Source organism: Didymella exigua (genome assembly GCF_010094145.1).
Source record: "Didymella exigua CBS 183.55 unplaced genomic scaffold M421scaffold_11, whole genome shotgun sequence".
Lineage (NCBI taxonomy): Eukaryota > Fungi > Ascomycota > Dothideomycetes > Pleosporales > Didymellaceae > Didymella > Didymella exigua.
Window position 1 is genome coordinate 842,125 of NW_022984785.1, and position 20,803 is coordinate 862,927.

General features: G+C 58.9%; 7 protein-coding genes across 7 annotated transcripts; 5 read left to right on the forward strand and 2 right to left on the reverse strand.

Annotated features, from left to right (window-relative positions):
- Positions 1-5: 5 nt before the first annotated feature.
- On the reverse strand, positions 6-1,574 carry M421DRAFT_45945 (uncharacterized protein; the record flags this gene model as incomplete). The annotated part of the gene is made up of 3 exons (XM_033594684.1): positions 6-1,053; positions 1,090-1,368; positions 1,423-1,574. Coding segments are annotated over 3 exons (1,479 nt in total), but the record flags the coding sequence as incomplete, so codon positions are not given.
- A 95-nt stretch (positions 1,575-1,669) lies between these two features.
- M421DRAFT_420005 (uncharacterized protein) lies at positions 1,670-3,029 on the forward strand. The gene has a single exon (XM_033592326.1). The coding sequence runs from the start codon at positions 2,083-2,085 to the stop codon at positions 2,881-2,883; it is 801 nt and encodes a 266-aa protein (XP_033449727.1). The 5' UTR covers positions 1,670-2,082; the 3' UTR covers positions 2,884-3,029.
- Positions 3,030-4,090: 1,061 nt separating this feature from the next.
- On the reverse strand, positions 4,091-8,012 carry M421DRAFT_420006 (AAA-domain-containing protein). The gene has a single exon (XM_033592327.1). The coding sequence runs from the start codon at positions 7,934-7,936 to the stop codon at positions 4,256-4,258; it is 3,681 nt and encodes a 1,226-aa protein (XP_033449728.1). The 5' UTR covers positions 7,937-8,012; the 3' UTR covers positions 4,091-4,255.
- Positions 8,013-8,778: 766 nt separating this feature from the next.
- Positions 8,779-12,119, forward strand: M421DRAFT_91929 (WD domain-containing protein; the record flags this gene model as incomplete). Its single annotated transcript, XM_033597986.1, has 2 exons — positions 8,779-9,330; positions 9,387-12,119. 2 exons carry the CDS (start codon positions 8,779-8,781, stop codon positions 12,117-12,119), a joined length of 3,285 nt encoding a protein of 1,094 aa, XP_033449729.1.
- Positions 12,120-13,876: 1,757 nt separating this feature from the next.
- On the forward strand, positions 13,877-16,788 carry M421DRAFT_390416 (acetyl-coenzyme A synthetase; the record flags this gene model as incomplete). Its single annotated transcript, XM_033589985.1, has 6 exons — positions 13,877-13,965; positions 14,113-15,307; positions 15,357-15,617; positions 15,664-15,793; positions 15,843-16,117; positions 16,258-16,788. The coding sequence occupies 6 exons, from the start codon at positions 13,877-13,879 to the stop codon at positions 16,318-16,320; spliced, it is 2,013 nt and encodes a 670-aa protein (XP_033449730.1). The 3' UTR covers positions 16,321-16,788.
- Positions 16,789-19,435, forward strand: M421DRAFT_139522 (zincin). The gene has a single exon (XM_033587459.1). The coding sequence runs from the start codon at positions 16,925-16,927 to the stop codon at positions 19,010-19,012; it is 2,088 nt and encodes a 695-aa protein (XP_033449731.1). The 5' UTR covers positions 16,789-16,924; the 3' UTR covers positions 19,013-19,435.
- On the forward strand, positions 19,436-20,776 carry M421DRAFT_139521 (uncharacterized protein). Its single transcript, XM_033587458.1, has one exon. It carries the CDS (start codon positions 19,860-19,862, stop codon positions 20,667-20,669), a length of 810 nt encoding a protein of 269 aa, XP_033449732.1. The 5' UTR covers positions 19,436-19,859; the 3' UTR covers positions 20,670-20,776.
- The last annotated feature ends 27 nt before the right edge of the window (positions 20,777-20,803 follow it).

Below are 20,803 nucleotides of genomic sequence, written 5' to 3' on the forward strand. Positions count from 1 at the left end.
CTTGTCGCCAGCGTCTGCCTGTGCATCGCTTCCGCCTCCTCGTACTTGCCCGCAATCCGCATGGCCAGCCCTACTATGCCCATGCTGCTCAACATGTCCTTACTCTCTTCGCCAAACACCTCTCTTCTCACCTCCATCGACATCACCGACATCTGCTCTGCCTCACCTGCTCTGCCCATTTGCCAGGCGTACCATGCTGCTTTGTACAGAAGCAGCGCCCACTCCTCGAGCGACTTCTGGCTCGCAGGCCGCTGTGCTGCTGCTGCCTTCGTGTGCGGGAACAGCGCTTGGCACGTCTCCCAGTTCTCGTGTTCTCCTGTAGGCAGCTCTGCGCACAGGTTGGAGATGAACTGCTCTCTCCACTTGTCGAGCTGGCGCTGGCTTTCGAGCCACTTGCGCGTTGCTAGCTGCACCAGGCTGTGCATCTCAAACGTGTTTGCATCCCTTGTGACTGTGACAAAGGAGTAGTCCCGCAGTGTCTCAAGGTCATCTTCAAAGCCATCGTTGTTCGCTGTGCTATCCCTACTGTGCAGCAAGGCTTCAGGTATCCCCTGCCGGTCAAAGAAGCTCATCAGCGACAGCAGGTCTGCCGCTGATGGTCTGCTGCGTCGCACGTGGTCGAACGAGATCTGCCACGTTATGAGGATGGCGTTGCTGGCTTCCTCATCGCGGCGCAGATGGCCAGCCTCCTGGTTCAGCAGGCTCGTTGCTCTGGTGTCGCTCTGCCGATACTCCTCCAGGTACTGCTGCACCGAGCATCGCGGCGCTCGCCGTCGAATGTATGTCGCTGCCTGCACAAGAGCGAGCGGCATGTGGTCCAGTGCCGCCGCTAGCTCAGCAGTGTCGTTGTTGCTGTCGCTCTTCCTGCCCTCGTCTCCTAGCTTCTTGTGAAGCAGAGCGTGTGCAGCTGCGTTGTCCATCGGCTTAATCAGTATGATGTCACTGTCTTCAACAACCTGCATCGCCGCTTGCCTTGTCCTGCTTGTCACCAGCACGCTGCCGTGCTCGCTCGGAGGCAGATACCTCGACAGCTGGTGCTGAAGAGCTGCTCCGCTGCTGTCGGCGCTGCCGCCATCGTCTGCTTGCGACTTCTGGCTGTCGCCTGTTCGCGCAGAAAGAATAGCAGCATCGTCCGCGTTGTCAAGCACCAGCAGCCACCGCCCGTTCTTCTTATCGCGCAGCCAGTCGTGCACCAGCTTGAACACGTCCGCCTGTGGGTCCTTGCGCCCGCGGATCTTGACCAGCTCTGCTATCTCGCGGAAGCTCTGCTCCAGCCGCGCTGTGTTGCTGGCGTGCGCCCACAGCACCCACGTCTGCGGTGAGCGCTTGGTGGTGCGGTAGCAGTGCTCGATGGCCAGCTGCGACTTGCTGTGTGTGCGTTAGTCGTGAGCGCTGTCTGGAGGTTCCCCCGGCTAAGCTTACCCTACTCCGCCAAGACCCACTAGCGCAACACGCGACGCTGGCGCAGAGCATCGCTCGCAAATCTGATCAAGCAGCGTTGCACGGTCGACAAAGTCTGTGTCGCGCCGGAACGGCACGGAGCAGGAGGGCTGCGGTGGGGTCTCAGGGCGCTCTGCAGAGACACCGCGTGGTCAGCACAGCGTGGGTCGGAGCGGGGACGGGCACTTGCCGGCAGGAACATGGAAGTGGCTCTCGATAGAGCCAAAGTTGTTACCAATCTGCGCTCCCTGGTTTCTATCGCCTGCGAACGTGGTGGTCGTAGTGATGCCGAGGGGAGCCATTGCGCATAGCAGTGACTGGACTGTGCAGCGTTGAGAGCCTTGTGCAGGATCAGACAGCAGCTGCTTTTGCGCATCAGGCTGGACGCCACAGCTGCTGACTGCTGACACACTCTGGCTTCCACCCGCAGCCATTATTGCCTGCGCATACAAGAGAGCTGCAGGCCATCGCCCCGCGGCTATCACTTGCACAGCTCAGGCCTGGAGCAAGGTACAAGTACGCATTCCCCGAGATCTCTTCCTCGTATCTCTTCCTCGTATCTCTTCCTCGTATCTCTTGCTCCTATCTCATCTTCATTTCACGTCTTCGTTCCCATCGTTGCCACTAATCCAGCGACCCAACATGGCAGAGACGGCTGGCCTTGTTGTTGGTGTTGTCGCCCTTGCTAGCCTGTTCAACAACACAGTGGAGTGCTTCGAGCTCCTCCAGCTCGGACGCACATTCAGAAAGAGCTTCCAAACAAGCCAGCTCCAACTCGACAGTGCAAGACTCCGCCTGTCGAGGTGGGGCAAGTCTCTGAGTCTTGATGACGATGTCCGGGATACAGTATCGCTTCAGGGGTGTTTCGGATCAGAAACAAACGTTAAAGACGCTGAAGCCCTGCTTCACCAGATTGTCGAGCTGTTCGCAGAAGCTCAGCACGTGTCGGACAGATACAAGAGTCGGACGCAGCCACAGGACGACAGCCTTGCGGTATACGATCCCCAGACCAACCTAGATCCGGCAAGGGCAAAGCTTCACGAGAAGATGCGACAGCTGGCTATCGAGCGCCAGAACCGGTCCAGCGTACGTCAGAAGGCAAAGTGGGCATTGTACCAAGAAAAGCATTTTCGACAACTGATCAAGGACATCACTGAGCTCATTGACAGCTTGGTCCAGCTCTTCCCAGCAACGCAGCAGTCTCAGCGCGAGCTGTGTGATAGGGAAGTATCAGCTATTGGAGAAGGCGAAGGCATGTCTGTATTGAAAGAGATTGCCGCCGCTCAAGACACACTGTTGGAGCACGCAATCACAAAGGCGACAGAGGGGGCCGACAGGTCTCACCACACTGTCTTTTCAGGCAACAATAACAATGGCCTTCAGCTTGGTCACAATTCTGGTACAATGTCGGGGTTTTCATTTGGAAAAGGCGGGTCAACATGAGTTGTAGCTTAGCACTTGCTCTTGTCATGTGTTACGATCCCAGGAACACGAGAAGTATTCAAACCAATCACAGCACGACACAGCAGGAATGACAACTTTAATTAAATACAAGCAAGCCAACTCGACAAGTAAGCACTGAAAACGGGTCGCATGATCACGTGGTGTGATCAGTTCTTGGCATGTTTACTTTGATCAGTGCTCAGTGCGATCAGTGCTCAGTGCGATCAGTGATCAGTTAGATCAGTGCTCACAGTACGATCAGCGACAAGAGTAAATGTGCTGGGGCACGAGTATCCACGCTGACGAGCGTATACTGTCTGACTCACTTGCTTGCAAAGCAGGTCAGCCTTAGAGGATTATCAAGCACTTGTGCATGTTGCCAGCATCGTTCCGCTGCGCTTGCTTTGCAAGGCCAGAGCCGTTTAGTCCTTCTTGTACATAGCCAAAGCCGAGAACGACGCAACCATGAACAGCGGCAAGACCTCAATGTTGTCACGCGGGCTGGCAAAGCTCAGGATCACGAGCTCCAAACATAAGAAGGGGTAGAAGAATAGCATGTCGATGCACTCAGCTATGCAGCGCAAAGCAGCACGTCATTGCAAGTTGCTTTCCTATCTTACTTAGCAGCATGTATTTTCAGAAACACTCGCGCGTCTATTGGTACTAACTGAGATGCAGGAGTACATGTGAATGCGAGCGAGTCATGGGTGGTCTGGCGGCCCGGTCCGCGCCGCTGTGTGCAACGTGCGCTCTTCATAACTATACTTCACAGCTAAAGTTATCCTGCTTCTGATTCTTTTCATACTGTCAGAAAGCGGGGCGCTGGCTTGTCTGTCCTTGCTTAACGGCACCAGGTCAACACCAGGGCACATTGAGCTTACGCACCTCTGTCTCGCTCCGCATACATTCTTAAGCTTTCTCTCTACCGGTATAGCTTGACAAGTTCTCAGACAGGTCGCTCAAGACTCACGCCAGGTCCAAGACTGGCCAGAGTAACGCAACTTGGTGCACCTGCGGCAAGAGCTGGTATTGCAGGCGAACCAGGAGTTGCATGTACGAGAAGCAAAGTCCAACTTTAGTGTATTTTCAGAAGTCTATATGCCGAGACTCGTCAGGTCTATGGGCCGATTTTGGCGTTGTTGTGATGGATACCATGTGCGGCTTTTCGCCACGCAGGGTTTCTCGCCATGCAGGGGGGGGGGGACGTTAGGGCATGCTCGCTGGAGACGATTGGGATGTAGGGAGCGGACCTCGCCATGTGCGGAAAGAGAGTGAATCAGCGCCGCGCAGTATATTACACTACTACCTACACACCCCATCATGCAAAAAAAGCCAATGCCCACCCTATCCCTCACAGCTATCATGGTTCCCCTCATCCTCTAACCCGCGCAGCATTCTCATCCCGTTTCCCCATATTCTCCCCAAACCCAAACCCCTTCTTCCCCTTCCTTCCCTTCTTATCTCCAAACTGCTCGTCGAACTTCTTGATCGCGGATAAGCTGCTCATGTCCTCGGATATAGACGCGCTGATGTCCTGCAGCGCGGCGTCGAAATGGCGTTGCATCAGGGTGCGGATCGTGGGGAATTTGTAGTTGATGCCGCGCACGAGGTGCGGTGTTGGCGATGCTGCCGTCGACGCGACAGGGTCTGAGGTCGAAGGCGGCGAGGGGAAGGACGGGGGAGGTGGAGGTGCAGGTGGGCCGTCGGCGTGGTGCGGGAATGCGGGTGCGGATGCTGAGTCCGTCTCGGCCCTAGCTATTGTCTCGGGCGCTGTGGGGGTGCCGTCTGCTGCTGCTTTTGCGGCGATGTCGTTTTCTTCCTTGACGCATGCCAGGGCTGCGGATACGGCGACGTTTTTCAGATCGCTGCCGCTGTAGAAGGGTGTGCGTTTTGCGAGGTCGTCGAGGTCGATGGCCGGGTCGAGTTGCTCGCCCTTTAGGTGGATGCGCAGGATCTCCTTGCGGTCTACTTGCGTGGGGAGGTCGACTAGGAGGCGACGTGGAAGCCGGCGAACGACGGCGTCGTCGAGGTCGAACGGCCGGTTTGTCGCGACCATGACGAAAACGCTGAGGTCGTTCAGGCCGTCCCACTCCTTCAAGAATTGGTTGAGGATGTCGCGGTGACTTGTGCGCTCGCGCATAGCATCGCGGCTTGCGAAGACTGCATCGGCTTCGTCCAAGAACACGATACACGGAGAGAGCTTCCGTGCCAACGAGAAGATGGCAGCGACGTTCTTCTCGCCCTCGCCAACGTACTTGTCCATGATCTGAGAGCCGGAGACCTCGAGCACAGTGCTGCCAGACTCTTTTGCAACCGCCTTGGCGAGCAGTGTCTTGCCTGTGCCGGGAGGGCCGTACAGGAGCGCGCCAGAGATCTTCTCAGTGGCGAGGATACCATAATCGAATGCGTCTGGTCGGAGAAGCGAGAGGGAGGTTATCGTACGAATCGAATCCACAGTCTCTTTTGGTACGTGTACTTGATCGAACGTAGTCTTGATCTGGTCGGGGTTCGCGATGCCGGAGATCAGACGCTTCTCGTGCTTTGTCGCACTGGCAGTGATACGCTGGAGATCGCGCTGGCGTTGCATGTCGGCTTCGCTGTGTCTCTTCTTTGCCCTGACGTGAGCTTCAGCCTCTGGACCGAGATCGTGTCGAGGTTGCTGCTTTTGGAGAGTCTTGTCGAAGGAGAGGTATTTGACTGTATCGCTGGTTTTCAGCAGCCCCATTGCGAGCGCAACATGTGCCCAATTCAATTGGCCTTGCTCTGCGTCGGTCTGAGTTGTGCCGGTAGGGTTGGTGACATGCAGCCCGAGCGCTGTTAATGCTATGCGGTGTACCTCATCATAAGTCAGGACCCTGTTGAGGTAAGCCTCCGGTATGATGGCGGCGAAGTTTCGATGGTGCTGGATGGTCAACTCCATGTCGGAAATGCGTGCAGCTGCCACGGGGTCCAACGAGCGTAGCATGTCTTGAGTGTGGAGCATGTTGATGCCGCAGAACTTGCCTCGTTCCGCTGGCGACAGAATGGCTGACCCAACTTCGCCCTTGGACATGGCACTGGACTCATCCAGCAAAGATGTTTTGTCCGAGTCCGCTGCCACCACGATGGTCCTGAAGTAGCTGCTCTCGCCTTCCGATTGCAGGCCCTGGACACCACCAGCGGAGAGGTCCGGCGTGAGCTCAAGGGAGCAAGTGCTGCCAATGATCATGACGCTCTCGCCAGCACTTCGTCTTTTGCGGACGATTTCTTCAAGCTTCTGTATGATGCGACCGCCGTAGTGTGTGGCGTTGAGCTCCTTGAAGTCTCGGACGTGGACAATCTTTGACTTCTTTGGTATACGTGTCAGCGCTGCAACAGAGCCAACATTGACAGTCATGTTCATGCCAGGTCTTGCAGCTGCTGGCAGAGCCGAATTGAGCTCCAGCGGTATCCCGTCAGAGCTGACGGAATAGTCGAAAAAGTTGGGATCGCTTCCTCTCGGCGTTTTTGAACCTTCCTTGAGCGCTGTCCGCAGCTCGAAACCTTCGTTGCCAATGATATTGCGACTCTGCTTCAGCTCACTGGCATCAATCAAAGCCTCAAGGAGGGTTGCGAGCTTCAGGTCTTCGAGCTGTATTTCACTTTGGCTCTGTGCGCGGCTTGGCTCGTCAGAAAGTGCATTCGCCGAGGTCTCGAAGGGGCTTGATGACAGTGGCTGCCCGGCTCTGAACTTGTTGGAGAGCTCTTTGATGGATGCAAGCGCAGAGAGTGGCAAGATGAGTGGGAACGCGCCCATCTTGGGCTTCTCCGAGGGGTCCGTCGGTGACGGTTGGGCAGACTCCACGTCCTCCTCTGCCGCATCGTCTTTCTCCATATCCTCGAATGCGTTGGCTAGTTCAGAGCTTAGTCGGTAGGTCTCGTATCCCAAAGATCGTATCGACCGTGGTGACGGCTCTGCTCCTTCGCCGAGGTAGTCTCCTGCCAGCTGTGCGAGATCGTTGGCCCGCAGGACAACCAGTTCAGAGTCCATCTCCAACGCGATGGCCTCCACGGCGCGGTCTATCAGAAGCTCGTGACCAGGTACAGGTGAGTGAAGGACGATGTTCGTCTTGGTGGCGGGGAATGTGTTGCTGATTGACGGGCGCAACGAAGACAGTGCTGCCGCGATGCTCGCGCGGACTTCGGCCAGTACAACAGGAGATAGGCGCTTCGAACCTCGTGACGATCTCGACTTTGCGTTCTCCCGCTTGAGCATGTAGCGCTGTGCTCTGCTGTTCATCTCATCCACTCGCTCAGCGAGCGGCTTGCTGGGGTCTGACTTCATCTCCTGTGTAGCATTGAAGAGCTGTTCGCGCAGCTCCAGCCTCGTGCGCAGCTCCTCTTCGCCCATGGAGCGTGCTTTGTCATCGATGGGTGCTGACGAGTCGGTCTCGGCGCTTGCCTCGGGCTCAGCAGCGAGTCGATCCTCCAGATAGCGCTCGATCTTGAGCTTCTCCTGGTCGTCCAGACGCCGCCCCCACAGCCCACGCACCAGACGTGCCAGCACCTTCACGGCGTCCAGGTCCTTGGAAGCCGGTATCGAGCATGTCGCGCTCTCTCCTGCTTCTGTGTGTGTAATGGAAACCGAAAGCGCTTTGGGCGCAATCTTGTCCTGCAGCTCCTGCGGGACGTCTTCGCGGCGCAGTACGCGTCTCTTCAGAAACCAGTCCGGAACGTTCACCGGCGGCAGGCCCTGCGTCTTCCTCCCCCTCTGCTGGCGGCGCTGGGCAGCCAGGTATCGTCTCGTTGTTTCGCGTGATCGCTGGACCTTCTGCGCCAAGAGTTCCGGGTCCTCGTTGGCTATCTCGGCTTCAGCCTGCTCGCCTGCTGCCGCCCTCTCGCGGTCGGCCTTGTCGGCGCCATTGTCGCCGATTGGTGTGCTGTCTGGCGCTGGGGGCGGTGTCGACGCAGACGCGAGTGCACGCGTGGTGTGCAGCGAGCGGATGCGTGGTATCAATGGGTAGCGGCGGCCGCGGATCAATCGTGCGGGAGCTCGTCCTGTCGATGCTCGCAGTGCAGACCGTATCACATACATCCGGGCGTCGGGGGCGATCCCTTGGTGGACAAGGGAACTGCGCCTGCTGCGTAGTATGTACAGAGGCGATGGCAGGGGAGAGGCTTGGTAAGCGAGCGGCGCGGCGCGTCGTCTTGTCACGTCTGCTTGACTTTTCTGACGTTGCAGGGTCCCCGGCGGCAAACAGCGCGCCTATCGCGGCTAATGCGCGAATGACAGTGCAGTAACGCCGCAAGCCAAGGGAGTGGGAGTCTGCAGAAGACGGAGATGACTAACAATAATATTTACGCCTACTGGCGTATGGTCTTGCATATCCCCCACTCTGATCGATACCCGTGCCAGTCGTTGAGCAACTGAGCATACCCATCTTCATGTCCCCGCGACCTTGCACGCCGGAATGTCTCCTTGGGAGATGATGCACCGCGAGTCAATGACGCTCGAGGACGCAATCTCACGATGCCCCAACGGGTCAAGCTGCAAGGCTTAGAGCGCGAGCGATGTGCTAAGGCTTACCGAGCCCTCCTTACTGGACGGTACCTGAGGCTGAAAAGGCACCGTCTCGATGATCCCCAGAAACTGTAGCGGCTCTCACGGCCAGCCCTTGCGCCGCGCGTGGAGCCCTAGAGTTGTGGCAGGCGCGACTTTTCACTCTCTCACCCCTCGGCGGCAGCTCAACCGGGCGCCCATTACCAGTCCAGTCTTGCAGTCAGTCTGCAGTCAGTCTGCAGTCAGTCTGCGCCGCAAGCCGCAATTCGACCAGCATCGTCCCCCGCCAGCAGACCCCGGATCGTGCCATGACGAGTGTCTAGGATGTCTGTTAGCAGCCGTCGCTCTCCTTCTCCTCGATTGACCTGGAGGAAGCGATGTCGCTTACTCCGTCCAACGCTCGAATGAGGGATGCCACCCTGGGAGCCGGCGTCAAACTCGCACCCACGCCGTCGCCCTTCATGACTGCCAGAGCCAACCTCCGCTCTCCTATCAAGACGGCCCGCGCCGAGGCGACCCTGACTCTGCGCACCGTGATAGGGACTACAGCCCGCACGGCCAATGCCTTCGACAGCCTCCCCTCGGCGCGCTGCTTTGCCTACACGGCCGGTACCGCCGCTGTCGTGGCCACCGTCGACGACCAGCACACCATCTCACAGCGCTTCTACCGCGCTCGACCCACCACGAACCCCGTCAACTCGTCCTCGTCCATATACGGCGGCCCCTCGACACCCACGCAGAATGAAAGCCGCAATAGGGCGGCTGCGTCACTGCGCGATGTCAGTCTCGGCGCATCGCCTCTTGCGTCGCCAGCACTGAACGACTGGAGCGACTCGCCAAACAACAGAGCATGGACGGCACGCGAGAAGATCAAAGCCGCGACGTGTGTGAGCTTCAGTCCAGACGGAAGGTTTCTGGCGGTCGGTGAGGTGCGTCAACGTCATGCTGCCCCTGGTCGCACTGCATGGGCTAACATCCGGCACAGACAGGGTACAAACCTCGCGTGCTCATCTTCTCCAACGCGTCGGATGCCCCGTCAGACACGCCCTTGACTTCTCTGATCGAGCACCAGTATGGCGTCAACTGTGTCGCCTTCAGTCCCGACTCGCGATATCTTGCGAGCATCGGAACCGCCCAGGACGGCTTCCTTTACGTGTGGAGCGTCCACCCTCGCACCGGAGCCGCGACCCTGCACTCCAGCAACAAATGTGTCAGCAGCATCAACCGGATGACCTGGATGGGCAACAAGCTCATCACCGTGGGCACGAGACACGTCAAGGTGTGGTCTCTTGAAGAGCGCAGCCCGGTCCAACGGGCCCCCTTAAAACCACGTCCGAGCGACATGTTCGTTGGCAGCACCAACAAGCCGCTGTCTGGCAGAAACTGTCTGCTAGGAGATCTCCAGGACGCGATATTCACGAGCGTGTGCCAGGTAGCACCTAACAAGGCTATAGTGGCGTCTGACCGCGGCGACCTCTGTCTCATTGACGAGACCGACCGAGAGCAAAGCTTTTTTCGCGTAGCACATGCGGGATTTTCAGTCAGCTCAATGGCAGTTGACGGCAAGGGGAGACTTCATCTTGCAGGCAATCAGGGAGGGTGGAAGACGTTCACTGTGGCCAGTCTCACCAGTAAAATGACTCCGCCGCCGTCACCATCCACTCAAAGCTCTCGAGGCGAGTCGCCCACCGTCTCCATCACAGATTGCCATAACCAGATCACCGCAATCGCATGTCTGGACGACCACATTGTAACCGTAGACTCGCAACGTGCAATTCGGCTGTCCCATCTGTGCGCAAGCCTCCAAGACCCCGGCTCCGCTTCAAGCCCAAACGACGAGACAAATATTGGCGACGTCATCCATACCCTGCCTGCCCAAGGTGACTCTGTGCTGGGCGTTGGAGTCCTGTCCCAGCCAAACAACCTCGATGCCTCGTACTACACCTGGGCTGCTGATGGCGGCGTCATCTTCTGGAGTCAGGCTGGTAGTACCCAAAGATCCCTCCAGGTTGCACTTGAACCATCACCGGAGACAGACTTGCCGAATGAGCTCCGTACGGTACGCGCCTCGTCTGGTGCCAGCTTTCTTGTCACTGGAGACAAGCTGGGTGTTTTGAGAGTTCTCGACTGTAGATATGAGGCTGTGATCTTCGAGTCAAGAGCGCATTCGAACGAGATCACTAGCATTGCAATCTTTGAAGACGAGAGCTCTACTCTTATCGCCTCTGCAAGCAGAGATCGCACCGTGCAGATATTCAGTCGAGAGAAGGGCAAATGGACGTTGCTACAGACACTGGACGAGCATGCTGGAGCGGTCTCTGGTGTACAGTTCTCGCGGAATGGGACACGCCTTGTCTCCTCGTCGAGCGATCGCAGCATTGTTGTCCGCGAAATGCTAACTCGGGAGGAAGACGGCGAAACTATCCGCGTCTTCAACTTCCTTCGCTGCATAGCTTTCAAGTCGACTCCAGTTTCCATGGCATGGGATGTCGACCAGGATGATGTGTTGATTGCATCGACCATTGACCGTCAGGTGCACAAGTACGACCTACAGAGCGGGCAATACCTCAGTAACTTCAAAGCGTCAGACAACGATGGCGGCGATGCTGTCGTCATGCACTCTTTGGCTCATGTATCACGCGAGTGGGGCTCTCCGCTCATCGCAGGAGTGTCAAGCACTGACAAATCGATACGTATCTACGACGAGAGCGGTACGCTCCTCGCTCGGGACTGGGGCCACACTGAGGGAGTCACCGACATTGCATTTGTTCAGCCATTGAAGTCGGAGGACGAGGATTCGCGTGAGAAGTCTCTCGTCACGGTCGCTGTGGACGGGACCATCTTCGTCTGGGGTCTGGCTTTGCAGTCACCATGCCGGCAGGAGATGTCCAGGTCCATGGACATACTGGAAACATCGTCGCAGTCAACACCAAGTCTGTTGGCTAGCAGACCTCCAATACGCCGCGTGTTGTCACAGTCAGAGCTTGCCAAGTTCCAGCGCTCACCGGAAGACAGTGGCAGCGCAACTCCCACTGGGAACAGGTCGCCTACATTGAAGAAGAAGCTTTCCAAGTTCTCGCTGCAAAAGACGCAAACACCAAGACTCGACCCCTCACCGTTGCCTAGCAGTATACGGGAGAGGAGAAACGGCGGCACAACTAATCACACATTTCTTCGCCGCAAGAACAACACGTCGCCCTCGCCTCCAGCATCGCCAAAAGGGCGTATCACAACACGGCGTGCTTCGCTAGACGTCAGATCAAGGGGCAACCTGAAAGCCCCGGCAAGCGAGTACGGCAGCCTCACGACAGCAAGCGAGGGATTCTGCAGACAGCTGAAAGCGTATCGCAAACGACTCGCCAACAGCACCGAGACATTGGACATGGAGCTGGTCAAAGAGGTGCAACGCGAGCTCGCGACAACCGCCCGAGCCATCAGCGAGAAAGCCAGGAGCACTGAATTCGACGAGACCGCTGTGACCAAGTTTCTGGACCAGTACTCGGAGCGGCTTGTGGGCATTCTCGACGAACGCATCGCGGCCAGTGTGGCGCTGCGCACGCGCCACGACACCGAAGCAGCGGTGTCGACGCCCTTGCGGTCTCCGGCGGATTACAGACGGTCTCCGAGCCCGCTGGGTCAGGGCAAGGATTCCACCGCGGCGGGTGAGGAGCCTGGCGAGCTCCTCACCCCGTCGACGACTCGATCGTCTTCTAAATAGTACATGGCCTGGGGAGGTGAAGGGCGGTGCGACGACAGAAACGAAGGCGTTTTGGATAGAAATTCGGTTTAGCTTTCGACGTCTCCGTCACCGTCGAGGATGAATCCTCGCATATCTTCATCTTTAGTGTGTATATATAATCTTAGTCTTCATTCTTCTTCCTTCACCGTACACTTAGACATGCTCGTCATTGCAGATTGCGAGATATGAGATCCGCGACTGCCTACCGCGACACCGCGGCCCTACGAAGTAAGCTAGAGAAAGTAGCGCACAAGCGCCTCCAGCTTGTCTCATTGGTGCGGTGGCGCGGTACCGCCCTGTCTAATCCAACGCACGTCAGCCCAGCGCTGCTGAGTGGGTGCTGTGGCGTTGCCGCGGCGGCGATGGTGGTGGTTGTGGTGGGGTTGTGGTGGGGTGTTCTCTCCTGCTTTACCACTGTGCTGTGCGCCTGTGTTGTGTTGCCCCCGCGGTGCTGCGTGGTTGAGCATCTACCCACGCGGGTGCATTTCATATCCATTGTTCTGGCTGTGTGGGCGGTGCCGCATGCAGTCCTCAGCCCTGTATGTAACTATACATGTAATGCGTTGGTTTGGGTGGGTTGGGAAGCTCATGGTTAGGGTTAGGTTGGGCTTGAGCGCGATGAAGTCCAAATCCGGAGCCTCGTGTCAAATGTCCTTGGCCATCATGTCAAATGTCCTTGGCCATCGTGTCAAATATCAAATGATACTGGCAGCGGCTGGTCGATGGCGGGTGGTCACGCGCCGCGTCTCACCACGGGCCTCGTCTTGAACAAGGACCTCGTCTCCCCAGGCCTCGCCGCATCGCGCTGCGCTGCGGCTCTGTGGAGCTTGTTTTGCCGCGGCCGGGGCCTCGGGTTAGCTGGCACCATGGACTTCCCCAGGTCCGGCTGTGTAGCGTCGTGACCCTGGCCAAACGCAGCGATGCGGTTTGCAATTATGAGCTGAACGGTTTTGCATGGGGCTTGGTGCGCGCCCGCCTGTGCTGCGCGTTTCGAGATGCATGCCGAAAGACGGAGATTTGAGCAACAACGAGCAAGCTCGCTTCACACCACCTACACATATAATGAACCGCTTCACTCGGTATCAATGGCACTCCAATTGAATAATCCGCGAGACGGCAAGGTTGAGCGTACTCAGTAGCCACAGACACACGGCCGCGGCTATGGCTACCATGTAATCCGGAGAAACGGAGCAGGCCTGGTCTATCCGCGTTGGTAGTGGTCGGCGGTTCAACCAACGAGCTGTGGGCCCAGACAATGCCAAAAACCGTTCGTCATATTCCATGTCCCCGCAGGCGCTCTCGCCCACGAGGGGTAAAGTGGTAATCTGAGGGTCCTGTGCGCTGCGATGGGCTGCGATCGGCCTGCGACGAGCAGCTGCTTAAGAAGCCGCTCGCCCTTGGATCCAAGCTGGCTGGTTATTGCTGCGTGATTCGACTGCCTCGCTCTGCTGTACCTCTAGTACACTGCCCGCGGTAGACGATACCCCTATCACGCGACGAAGCTCCACTCCTCCGACAGAGTCTTGTTCTCCGAGTTGTCTCCAGCAGCTTCAACTTGGGCCCCTGCGGCAAGCAAGCGTCCCACCGAGCCCTTTACCCGGCATTGAGTCGTATAACTGCCCCAGAGACCCGTCTCGCCGACCGCTGGCGCTCTGAAAGCTCACGCCCCCCTCCCTCGTCAATTGCGCGCTCTCTGAGCTTTGCTTCCTCTCCAGACTCTGCAGCAGCGCAGCACCATGTCTGAAGGCGACGTCAAGCCCCAGAACCCCGTTGTGGCCGAGGCCCACGAGGTCGACACTTTCCACGTCCCCAAAGCTTTCTTCGAGTGAGTGCGCCTTTGTGTGGTTGCTTGACATCATATCAGCTTCATCGGCGAAGCGGGGTCACCCCGCCGCGCCGAGTTAGGCCTCACACCACCGCCGAGCTTTGAAAAGCTGTGTGACGTAGACCAGTGGCTAACGCAAGCCTGCAGCAAGCACCCCCACAGCAAGCCACACCTGGCGAACCTCGAGGAGTACCAGACGCTGTACAAGGAGTCCATCACAGAGCCCAAGAAGTTCTGGGGCCGCCTGGCGCGCGAGCTGCTCACGTGGGAACGCGACTTTGAGACGGTGCACGCCGGCAGCTTCGAGAATGGTGACAATGCCTGGTTCGTCGAGGGCAAGCTGAATGCGTCGTACAACTGCGTCGACCGCCATGCTTTCAAGGACCCCAATAAGCCCGCTATTATCTACGAGGCTGACGATGAGGGTGATGGCCGCATCATCACGTACGGCGAGCTCCTCCGCGAGGTCTCCAAGCTCGCGTACACCCTCAAGGAGATGGGTGTCAAGAAGGGCGATGCTGTTGCTCTTTATTTACCTATGATTCCCGAGGCGGTCATCTCGTTCTTGGCCTGCACGCGTATCGGTGCTGTTCACTCAGTCATCTTCGCTGGCTTCTCGTCCGACTCCCTCCGCGACCGCATCATCGATGCCGAGTGCAAGGTTGTCATCACCACCGACGAGGGCAAGCGCGGAGGCAAGGTCATCGCGACCAAGAAGATTGTCGACGAGGCCCTCAAGCAGTGCCCGGGCATCAGCCACTGCCTTGTCTACAAGCGCACTGGTGCTGAGATCCCGTGGACCCAGGGCCGCGACTGGTGGTGGCACGAGGAGGTCGACAAGTACCCCAACTACATTGCGCCCGAGTCGATGAGCTCCGAAGACCCTCTCTTCCTGCTCTACACGTCTGGCTCCACTGGCAAGCCAAAGGGTGTCATGCACACCACTGGAGGCTATCTGCTCGGCGCGGCCGCGACTGGAAAGTACGTCTTCGATATCCACGACGGCGACACGTTCTTCTGCGGTGGCGATGTCGGCTGGATCACTGGCCACACGTACGTCGTCTACGCGCCTCTGCTGCTTGGTGTTGCGACCGTTGTCTTCGAGGGCACGCCTGCTTACCCCAACTTCTCCCGCTACTGGGACATTGTCGACAAGCACAACGTCAGCCAGTTCTACGTTGCGCCCACTGCGCTGCGTCTGCTGAAGCGCGCGGGCGACGAGCATGTCAAGCACAAGATGAAGAACCTCCGCGTGCTGGGATCGGTCGGTGAGCCCATCGCCGCCGAGGTGTGGAAGTGGTACTTTGAAGTTGTCGGAAAGGAGGAGGCCCACGTTGTAGACGTACGTATGCTCAGCTTCCGAGACAGCATGGTACACTGACACACATCAGACTTACTGGCAGACTGAGACGGGCTCTCACGTCATCACACCGCTCGGCGGTGTTACGCCGACTAAGCCCGGCTCCGCCTCCCTGCCCTTCTTCGGCATCGAGCCTGCGATCATCGACCCCGTCTCGGGTGAGGAGATTCACGGCAACGATGTCGAGGGTGTCTTGGCCTTTAAGCAGCCGTGGCCTAGCATGGCCCGCACAGTCTGGGGCGCACACAAGCGCTACATGGATACCTATCTGAATGTGTACAAGGGCTACTACGTGGGTGCTGCAATGACACGTGCAAGGTAGATGCTGACTGTGATAGTTCACTGGAGATGGTGCCGGACGCGACCACGAGGGCTACTACTGGATCCGAGGCCGTGTCGACGACGTCGTGAACGTCTCTGGCCACCGACTGTCGACGGCTGAGATTGAGGCTGCCCTCATCGAGCACCGTACGCACTATGCCACTGGATAATCCGAAGCGTATGCTGACAGACACAGACTCTGTCGCCGAAGCCGCAGTCGTCGGCATCCACGACGAGCTCACCGGGCAGGCAGTCAACGCGTTCGTCGCGCTCAAGGACGGCACCGAGTCGAGCGACCAGATCAAGAAGGACCTGATCCTGCAAGTGCGCAAGTCGATTGGCCCCTTTGCGGCACCCAAGGCGATATTCGTGGTTCCCGATCTGCCCAAGACACGGTCTGGCAAGATCATGCGGCGCATCATGCGCAAGATCTTGGCGGGTGAGGAGGACCAGCTGGGCGACATTACGACAGTGAGTTTCTTCCCTTTCCCCGAGTTTGCCATTGCGTTTTGCAATCCTCTGCGTTCGAGATGGATTCCTCCAAGACGCGAGTTGGTGTTGATGACGCGTTCGCGCGGGTAGCGGGCACCGGCTAACGGCTTTCGGCACAGCTTTCGGATCCGTCGGTAGTTGAGAAGATCATCGAAATCGTTCAGCAATCCAAGAAGAAATAGAGGCTTGGCGTGGACGTGCGTGATTGGACGGGAGGGATACCTCGGCGGGACCAGAGAGGCTGGTGTGAGCGCTGCGGATGTGAGCAGGGGAGACGGCGCGGCAATGCAACAGTGCTGCGGTTAGCTACCGTGTCGACGCAGATACGGCTGTTGAATGATGACTTGTCCATTACTATTGAACAGACGCCTGTGCACAACAACAAGCGCCTCCCATCTGCATGCCGAGTTCCGCGCGCCAGGTCGTTGGAGAGACTCGCTGCTCGTATGCAAAATTGCCCCCGTTGATGACAAGGCGCTTCACGGCCGAAACTCTTAGTGTCGTAGCCCGCCATTGATGCGTGCCAAGTGCTGCACTGCTGCACCGCCCCTTCGCACGCTGACGACAAGCAGCCGCTCGCGCATCCTCTCTTTGCCTAGTTTGCTCTTCTCTTCTTGTTTATACCCCGCCCATGTCGTTCACTCTGGCTTTTTGAGATAGTACCGCGGTTGTTGTTTGATCTAGAGTACTGCATTTGGCGTGATCCCAGCCCCTTGGACACTCGACCGGCCCGCGCCACAGCCTCACGCAGAGGACGGATTCTGCAGAGGACTGATTCCGCAGAGGATGCACCTCCTCGCCTCGCTCGCCTCGCTCCTCGCCCTCGCCACCCCGCACATCGCATTGGCATCGAGCTCACACCGCGCCCCGCTGCGCTCCATCCAGTACGCCCAGAATGCAGACATCCTGACGCCGAACCACCGCGTCACGGCCGTCAGCACCTTTGACGTGGCCTTTGACGTCGGCCCCCAGCGCATTCGCCTCAGCCTCGAGCCCAACCACGACTTGTTTGTCGACGGCGGCCGCGTCACGCACCTCGCCGCCGACGGCAGCGTGCAGCAGCAGGCGCCCATTGACCGCCACCAGCACAAGGTCTTCAAGGGGACGGCGTGGGCGAAGCGCGGCAGTCGCTGGGACAATGTCGGGTGGGCGCGCGTCGGGATGCGGCGCGACGGGGTGGCGCCGCTGTTCGAGGGCACCTTTACGCTGAACGACGACCACCACCACATCAAGCTGGCGAGCAGCTACCGGGCGACGCGGCTGGCCGAGGACCCCGACGTGGACGCAGACGCAGACGCCGCCGGCGAGGAGCGCATGGTCGTGTTCCGCGACAGCGACATGGGCATGGCGCCGCACGAGGACCATGCCGAGCTGCGGAGGCGGGCGGGCGTGCACGGCCAGGCGTGCGGCAGCGACGCGCTTGGGTTCAACTCGCAGGCCGACCACCCCGTGTACGCGGGCATGCGCGCCCGCGACATGACGAGCCGGGCGTCGATGCCGCTCGAGCGCCTGTTTGGCCGCCAGATTGACGGGCAGCCCGGCAGCGGCGGCGCGGGCGTCAACCTGGTCAGCACGATTGGCAGCACGCAGGGCTGTCCGACGACGCGCAAGGTGGCGTTGGTCGGGGTCGCGGCCGACTGCACGTACATCCAGTCGTTCAACCGCGACCGCAACCAGACGCAGCAGAACATCATCGAGCAGCTCAACTCGGCGTCGGCGCTGTTCGAGAGCACCTTTCAGATCTCGCTGGGGCTCGCCAACGTCGTCATCACCGACCCGGACTGCCCCGCGACGGCGCAGGCCTCGACGCCCTGGAACCAGGGCTGCAGCGACGGCGTCGACATCCAGGCCCGTCTGAACCTCTTCTCCTCGTGGCGCGGCCAGCAGGCCGACAACTACTCGCACTGGACGCTGCTGTCGACGTGCAACACGGGCTCTGCCGTCGGCCTGGCCTGGCTCGGACAGGCCTGCGTGCAGGGCTCGCAGCAGAACAGCGGCAGCACGACCGAGACGGTCGCCGGCGCCAACGTCGTGGTGCGCACGTCGACCGAGTGGCAGGTCATTGCCCACGAAACCGGCCACACGTACGGCGCGGTCCACGACTGCACCGCCGCGGCCTGCGCCGACTCCAACACGGTCAACTCGCAGCAGTGCTGTCCGCTCAGCAGCTCCACCTGCAACGCCGGCGAGCAGTACATCATGAACCCGTCGACCGCCCAGGGCATCACCCGCTTCTCGCCGTGCTCCATTGGCAACGTCTGCTCCGCCCTGCAGCGCAACTCGGTCGAGTCGTCGTGCCTGACCAACAACCGCGGCATCACCACCATTGGCGAGCCCGTGTGCGGCAACGGCATCGTCGAGGAGGGCGAGGACTGCGACTGCGGCGGCACCACGCAGTGCGGCTCCAACAACTGCTGCAACGCGTCGACCTGCAAATTCAAGAACAACGCCGTCTGCGACGACAGCAACGAGGACTGCTGCAACAACTGCCAGTTCGCCTCGGCCACCACCGTCTGCCGCGCCTCCCAGGGCTCCTGCGATCCCGCGGAGACGTGCAACGGCACCTCCCCGTACTGTCCCGAGGACAAGTGGGAGGAGTCGGGCAAGAGCTGTGGCAACGGCCTGCAGTGCGCGAGCGGCCAGTGCACCTCGCGCGACCAGCAGTGCAAGACGCTCATGGGCAGCTACACGCAGGGCAACGAGACGTACGCGTGCGACACGCGCAGCTGCACCCTCTCGTGCGGCTCGCCCGAGTTCGGCCGCGGCGTGTGCTACGGCCTGCAGCAGAACTTTCTCGACGGCACCGTCTGCGCCGGCGGGCATTGCGTCAACGTGAGTCATTACATCCTACCTCTTTTCTGCGTCTCGTGCTAACAATCTCAGGGCCGCTGCGACGGCAACGTGGGCAACGAGATCAAATCCTGGATCGACCAACACCTGACCCTCGTCATCGGCCTCGCCGCCGGTCTCGGCGGCGCGCTGCTCCTCTGCATCCTGTGCTGCTGCTGGCGCTCGTACCGCCGTCGCCGGTCAAGGGCCAAATACGCCGCCCAGGCTGCGGCGTACGGCCGCGGTCCCCAGCCCAACAATGGTGGGCGCGGGGGCAGGAGACGCCCCCCGCCTCCGCCGCCGCCGCCGCCGCAGATGAGCGCCATGAGCGGGAATCAGGGCGCGCCGCCGCCGTATGCGTGGCAGGGCCAGGCTGGCATTCCACAGCCGCCGCCGTTGAGGCAGAGGGATAGCGTGCGGTATGCATGAGCTTCTCTGTGCTCTGTTTCTTTTGTTGCGAATTGGGGGCTGCTAGCGGGTTTGGGTGTCTTGCATTTGTGGCGTTTAGATTCGGTGTGTTTTCTGCATGGAGGGGGAAGAGAAGAGAGCATAGGAGGGGGAAGAAAAGAGAGCATAGGAGGGGGAATGTGCACAAGCATAGATGTATACATTGCAGATTATGCAGCGCTCGTCTACCTACCTAGCCTGGTATTTGTTTGTTATTTGTTGCTGGACGCGTGGGGGACGCGTCAGCGTGCACTTCCCTCGAGCTCACCGCGTCCGCGCTTTTTATCGCACGCTCATTCTCCCCCTAATGTTGCTTTTGTTGCGTACTTGTGGTGCTGTGCGGTTCTGTCCGACACTACAGACGTAACAACGCTCGTAACAACGCTGGACGCAAACATGGAATGTCGACACATCGGTCAGAGCTCGCGTCTATCGACCTTGAGAGATGCACTACCTCTCACACCAACAGCCGCGTCCCATCATCCAAGTAGGTACGAACATCCAAACACGAGACCGTGCAACCTCGCATGCCTTGCTTCTCAAAGCATCGGAGCTCTCACATCACGTAGCCATCGTTGAGCAAAGTCGCCACGCTGCCCCAGTGACGCCTACTCTCACTCTACCGCATCAACGGCTGGTGTTATGGCGTAGGCCACAAGCTTGTCTGCGCAATGTGAGCTTGAGAGAGGAGGTCACTGCGGCGCTCTTAGTGGTAGAGCGGCCTCGAACGGCTGCACCCTTTTTGCAGGACGTATCGGGCGTCTTTGTACGCTTTGCAGACCAGTTCATGAAGGAGATCGGCACATTGTACTTGGCGTCTTGGCGTGCCGAGTCGAACAACTTCACGCATGCGACTGACCAAGGCAGAAGACTGGTTCAAATCCGGGGTGGGATGGATAACCACTTCAGCACTAGTGTCATGACCAGCTGTGAGCGGTTGAAGCCAAACCTTTGTGGTTGCACGGTAGCTACAGGCCCAGTTCCACCCAACGGACGCCGAGTCTACCATCTGGAAGGCCAAGATCACGAATGCTCACCAACTCGACGACGCTTACAAAAGCTTGCAGTTTGGCTTGGCAAGACGCCGAGAACCCGTGTCCACCGCCCACGTGCATGTTCAAAGTTGCGAGGCGAGCATATATTGTATTTTGACGATTGCCCAAATTCCTCTGCAGTTCCCGCAGCTTCCCACTTCGAACCCCGAATTGCTTCAAACTATACGGCTCCCACCAGCTCTTTGCACCGTGACCACTGACCGTCACTACACCACCGCTAACCCACTCGTCGCCAATCACGGCGTAAACACGGAGGAGTCTGTCCCAGAACCCGTGCTGAAGTACTCTATGGAATTCACAATCAACAACACTGCTCAATTCGTCCACACTGGGA